Below are 6,021 nucleotides of genomic sequence, written 5' to 3'. Positions count from 1 at the left end.
ACCTGTCCCGTTTCTAGGGATTGATTGAATATAAAATGCAGTATGTGACTGATTTCTGTAGCGTACTCTTTTAAAATCCTACAGGGGATTAGGTCGGGACCACAGGCCTTGTGGGGGTTGATTCCTAATAGTAGCTTTTGTACTCCTTCGAGGGTAACACTTATTAAGGGCATATCTTCGTGGGGGCTTCTACCTAAGTCTGGGATATTAAGCATATTCTCTTCTGTAAACACTGATTCGTACTGTTGGTTAAGTATTTCCGCTTTCTGTTGGTTGTCTGAAATAAGGTCATTCTGCTGTTTTAATGGTGCGATCCCTGTAGCTGTCTGCTTTCTCCCTTTTATATAATTCCAAAATTTTTTAGGGTTTACCAAGGATTCACTCATGATGTTGTTAAGGTATTCGTTATGGGCTTTCCTAATCTTCTTTTTTGTTTCTCTACGATGTTTTTTAAATGTATCCCAGTCTAGTTCGTTCATTGAATACTTTTCTGTAGAAGGCTTCAAATTCACTTACCAGTAGTTTCAATCTGTCAAAGCTCTTCACTGGATAGCTCAATGATTCGTTGGCCCAGGCATGTAGTTGAAATGTGGCACATTAGCTTTCATAAAATAACACAGCACAGTGGTAAGAAAATACACAAAGCGCCATGGATCAAAAGCGCCCCTTAGCGGTGAAAAAAATTATTGCAGCTAAGCTTGCATATACTGCAGTCCTATATTGAACTGTTAGGGGTCGCTTTTGATCCATGCACTTCACCTTCATAATGTAAAGCCGTTGCTTGTAACTTGGCGGCCTGGTATCAAGTTCTATCATGGATTATCGTGGGCTCTACGAGATTTTCAACGCGAAAAACTCGTAACAGCTGCTTAATACGGTTGCCTTTTTTTAAGCCGGGCGGCGGAGAGCCGGACCGCCCCGAAGAGAGCCGACGCAATCCACTTTAGACTGGATACCAATAATTTCGTAAGCCTGAACCGATAAAGAGTAACCAACATAGGAAATGTCTTGAGTTGAACGTTTCTTTTCATCTATCGATAAGAAAGTTTATGGGCAGTTTATGCATCTACAATAGCCAGGATTAACACGTCGGCAGAACGTACTGCACCTGCGCAATAGTTCTGTAAATGACCAAACAGTTAGCTGACAAAAAAGTTGGAATAAAATTTCTATCTGCAGCTTTTCTTTACGGTGGTGTTTGTAGACAATGGGAAACGTACGACAGAACTGCCAAGAACATATTGAAAACATTTAGCGTTTTCTGGAAAGGTGAACATTTGTATGATGATCAGGTGAAAATGATAACCCCCAAGAGAGCCTAATTTGAGGCGCTCCAAACTGGAAGTGCGGCGAATATAATTTGGGTAATCAGGATTAAAAAGACATTGTCACGGCCAACGCTCACACGGTCTTAATTTAGCGCCGCCCAGTGACGTGTTTCGGTACTGCAGTCACTGATATCTTCCATCACAAGCAGTATGCATTTGACCGTCCGGCGAACATAACATGTACCATTTGTATAATCAGGAGATAAAAAGACCACTCAATTTTAACATTGTTACTACCACAGCAGTCAGGAACCTAGTACGTAGCAACCACATTAGTGACTCAATTGTACGCCGACTGGTGGTAAACAGGTGATTTTCCGGTCGTCTTTTTTTATCTCCTGATTACCCAACTAGTACACGTTATGTCCGTCCATCGGTTAGATGCTTGTTGATTTTGACCAAGCACCTAACCGTTAGGCGGACATAACTTGTACTAGTTGGGTAATCAGGGGATACAAAAAGACGACCGAAAAATTACCTGTTTACCACCAGTCGGCGAAACTACGTAGCCAGGAAAACCTTTCGATTTCTCCTTTCCAAAGCCTTTCTTTCCTTCACAATTGCACCCTAGCTGGTTAACAGTGCAACAAGTTTCCGTATTGTGACATTTTCTTTGTTTGGAGGAAAGTAAACTAAGTTCTGAACTTCTGACGATGTATTGAAAAGCAAACACTGCACTTGACGCACATACGGTCTTAATTTAGCGTCCCAGTGATGAGTTTCAGTACTGCAGGCACTGGTATTAGCCTTCATAATGTGAGATGTCAGGGACTGCAGTATCGAAACACGCCACTGGGCAGCGCTAAATTAAGATGTTTTGTTTGCTGGAGGCCAGGAAGCTGTTGTACCTTCAGGCATTGCTAGTTGGCGCTTAAGGAGATTAGGTCAAAGGTCAAAAAGTTTCGCCAGGTGAGCCGGTGGCATGTTTAGATCGTGTTTCGATGGATTTCCGGACGGATTTTAGTAAATTTTGCTGCCTTTCAGCAAAAGCGATAATCATAACGTTTTCTAAAACCATTTCTGTCAAAAACGGGTATCCGGAAAAGGTGGGCTAGGTCTAGGGCTAGGGCTACCTTGCAGGGCTACCCTTTACCCAAAGGCCACATAATGCCTTATTCTTTTAACATAGCTAAAGTAACAAAGTTTAACTAAAGTAACAAAGTTTAAAAGGACAACAAGAGGCAAAAATTGTTCATCAATAAAGTACTTGTACTTCTGCACACATTATGTATTACATTAAGACTGTTATATATAATCTTCCCATAAAATATATGGTGTAGTGCCTTTTCTAGTTAAACATTAACATCCATATCATAGGTAAAATATTGCTTCCTGTTGTAAGGTAACGTTACATGAGTTATTTTCATGTAGCTTCCTTGCATGTGAATATTAAAAGTTTTGTCCTAACATTCTGTGTTAAACATCTGCAAGGACAAGACCAATAATGCTGTTTTATAGGCTTTAGAACTTATATAGGCAGAAGGAATGTTTCTTTTATTACAAGAAAAGATTAAATGACATATCTTGAGATTATTTATATGATATAAATTTCACTCAAAACAACTATGCTGGTGACAGAGCAAGAGGGGTGTAATGTTACATCACACCTAAAACTTCCTCATGGGTTCTAGCCCTGTACACTAGTAAATTTTGACAAAATGGAATTATACATAGATATAAAACTACAGCAGATTCTTAGAGAATTACCAGGAAGTCTGCAAAGCCAAAATAAAATACATTACAAGTTTATCTTAGGTCTACCTAAGACTCTAAAGTTGACCTATGTCAATGACACTAAAATTGGGACTCAGTAGAGATTGCCAACACCATTGTGTTCTGAATTTACATGAAATATGCCCCTTAACAATTTTGCTAATACATGTACATGATCATGTAGTGATTCATCTGAATCAACCGCGACGGGGGCTGACATCATTTACCAGATAGCTGACCCAGTGTTTACATCACACTTCAAGAAGCCACATGACACGTCTCACTGGGTCAGTGGAAAGCTCTAAGTCAGAACAATTCTTTGTGTTAGAACACAAGTTTCAACTTAAACATGTAACTACCAACACATGAACTTTCATGACATCTGAATCCTATTGGGATCACTTTAGTCCCAATAAGAATCATCATCATCATACTCTTCCTCATAGGGATCCCTATAATCCCTCTGCCAATAAGAGCCATCATCTGATTCCTTAGATTCCTGATCCCAGTTATCACCTGACTCCTCATCTGTTTCCTCATCTGTCTGACTACTGTCATCATCTGTATCCTCCTGAACATGCCTGTACTGATCTGCACTCTGCCTACAGATGCCCTTCTGACATGCCTCACAAAGAGCAGCCTGATGACTGCTTTTCATGTTTGCTGATCTTTGACCCAAATTCAGCCTTTTGGGGCCATTATTCCTGCTGTAGTACTTCTCATCTATCTTCTTTTGGAGATTTTGCATTACCTTGACCATCTCTTCTTCATACCAGTCAGGAGACTCGAAATCTTCCTCACAGTGGTGACACTTCTGCCCTGGCAGGTACATCTTCACTTGACCTGTCATCTTGAGGCGGTAGTGGAAGATGACCAGGCCCCTTGTGGATGTCCAGGTGTTGTTGCACTCACTGCATGCAAACCGCACCTGTTTAAATGGCAAGGCCTTAAGTTTTAGTAAACTGTGATCAAGTAAACATTGAGTATACAGCTTAGCAAAACAGACTGTAATATCATTATTGACACAGGTTACCCTGACCTTTGATGATGCACTGTTACAGTAACATTACAACACATTCTGTGGAGTGCTACAAATGAGTTCTAGAACATCCTTCTATCATAACTTTTTTGTGTCATTCATGTCCTTGAGGTTACTGTAAATCTTAAGTATCACTTGAGGAAATTCAAATGTGTTTGCTTAAAAACCGACCTTGGCTTTGTCAGTGAACTGTTTCCACCCAGAGTATCTAGCTTGGTTGATGTCCGGTAGGTCATTGACCTCGGTCAGGGTCCATTCCTCTTGGAACTCTGCACAGATCTCGGTCTCAAACACATCAGTCCAGTCGTCTGGTGCTCCGACATTTGCCATGACTTCTGAACTGTAAATGTACGTATCATACAGTCAGAAAAGTATGGCAGCACTACCCTCCAAGCAGAGGTTTGGGCTTATTGTTTGCGTGTATTTATGCTTTTTTGTCAGGCTTTCTTTTTTGAATTGATATCTCATTTTACGCTTACCAGTGCAAAAAGGAAAGCCCGATAAAAAATGCATAAAAACACGCCATAAATGAGCTCCAAAACCCAAACCTCTGCTTGGAGAGTATGACAACACTGGCCTCACACTAGTGGACCCAGTAACTTTATGATACAGAACAGTCGAGAACGTGGGAAAGCCACAGGAATATCGTAGGTAAACAGTAACAAATTCACTTGTGCTAGGAAAAGGGGGTACTGTTCGATTGTACCAAGGAGGTTAAATGATTGTACAGTAATTTTAACTGTAAAACCGTTCACTTGGTAAAACTTACCATTCTGCTGGACTCAGTATCGAACACTGTCTTTACGACGACGTAGGTCAAATTCTTAACTGTCAAAAACTATCGAAGTGGCACATTATGTTCCGCTGACAGCGTACTGAGCCCCCTACGAGTGTTGTTGCATTTGATCATGAGAAAAACAAGTAACCCACGACCAGGGCCCCTATATGACGTAATAGGGGAATCCCCCTGTTGCGTATGAAAGTTCTAGAACAATGGAGTTGTTTTGGGAAGTATTTAGAGCAATACTACCTTGTGATCAGCTATGTAGGCTACCTTACCTTTTCTTTTCATGAACAACAACAACTAGACTGAGACCCAAGGCCAGAAAACAATCTTCGTAGCTCAAATTGGAGGTAAATATCAGGGACATTTACCTGGTGTTAGTTCCAACCAGTCTTGCTAGGTAAACTTCAAACTCGCCAAGCATTCTGATCAACGTTACCAAAGAAGACAAATTCATAGAGCGAAAATTTTGAACTGTTCAACGTACCAACCTTTATAATACGTTTGTCAGGTACCGCCACAAAACTCGATCTTCCTTCTGTAGTGTGATGCCGCTTACTGCGACGTTGGTGGTTGGTAACGGTTGAGCACAACTCTGTGTTGCGCGCGCGCTGTCACGTTACATCATACAGTAAACAACGTGTAACCAATAAACGTTTGAGAAGGTGATGTCATTTGAGGATCAAGTTTTGACGATCGAAACTGTCAACAGAATGTGATCGCGGTCCATATCAACAGGGTCGAAAGTCAAAGGCCGGCGAATACAAAGGACCGAAACTTATGTTCATTAATCATCGTTCGCCCAGCTTCACCTATCCCTAACTATATATATGACAGACACAAGAAAACACACAACACAACTCTCTTTGTGGCAGAAATATGGGGGCAAGGTACAAGGTCTTCAGTGCTACCAATTTCCATATCTCTTTGACCTGCTTATCTTGTGAAATGGGGGGTTTTGTGCTCACTCCTAGCACAAACTTCGCCCCACACACTTCACACTCTCCAAACCAATTCAACCATTCCATATCTACCAAGACCTAAGGCATCTCCCATCCTAGGTCCGACCTAAGGCATTTCCCATCTCAGGTCCAAGGCTTGTAACCGCCCATCCCACAGGGTTATGGTTACGCCCCAGATCAGCCCTGCCGCGGGCG

At 41.5% G+C, this 6,021-nt stretch overlaps 1 protein-coding gene across 2 annotated transcripts; it reads right to left on the bottom strand.

Annotated features, from left to right (window-relative positions):
- Window positions 1-2,676: 2,676 nt before the first annotated feature.
- Window positions 2,677-5,646, bottom strand: LOC109486338 (receptor-transporting protein 3-like). 2 transcript variants are annotated; one of them, XM_019790162.1, is made up of 3 exons: window positions 5,356-5,646; window positions 4,252-4,420; window positions 2,677-3,969 (listed from the first exon to the last, which is right to left on the bottom strand). In XM_019790162.1, the coding sequence occupies exons 2-3, from the start codon at window positions 4,408-4,410 to the stop codon at window positions 3,445-3,447; spliced, it is 684 nt and encodes a 227-aa protein (XP_019645721.1). In that variant the 5' UTR covers window positions 4,411-4,420; window positions 5,356-5,646; the 3' UTR covers window positions 2,677-3,444. The 2 variants fall into 2 exon arrangements, with proteins under 2 accessions (XP_019645721.1, XP_019645722.1); XM_019790163.1 differs by having other exon boundaries at window positions 5,367-5,646.
- Between the last annotated feature and the right edge of the window lie 375 nt (window positions 5,647-6,021).

Source organism: Branchiostoma belcheri, unplaced genomic scaffold (genome assembly GCF_001625305.1).
Source record: "Branchiostoma belcheri isolate BF01 breed outbred unplaced genomic scaffold, Haploidv18h27 scaffold8, whole genome shotgun sequence".
Classification (NCBI taxonomy): Eukaryota; Metazoa; Chordata; class Leptocardii; order Amphioxiformes; family Branchiostomatidae; genus Branchiostoma; species Branchiostoma belcheri.
The sequence above is the reverse complement of the archived record's forward strand: the minus strand, read 5'-3'. Positions and strand labels throughout refer to the sequence as shown.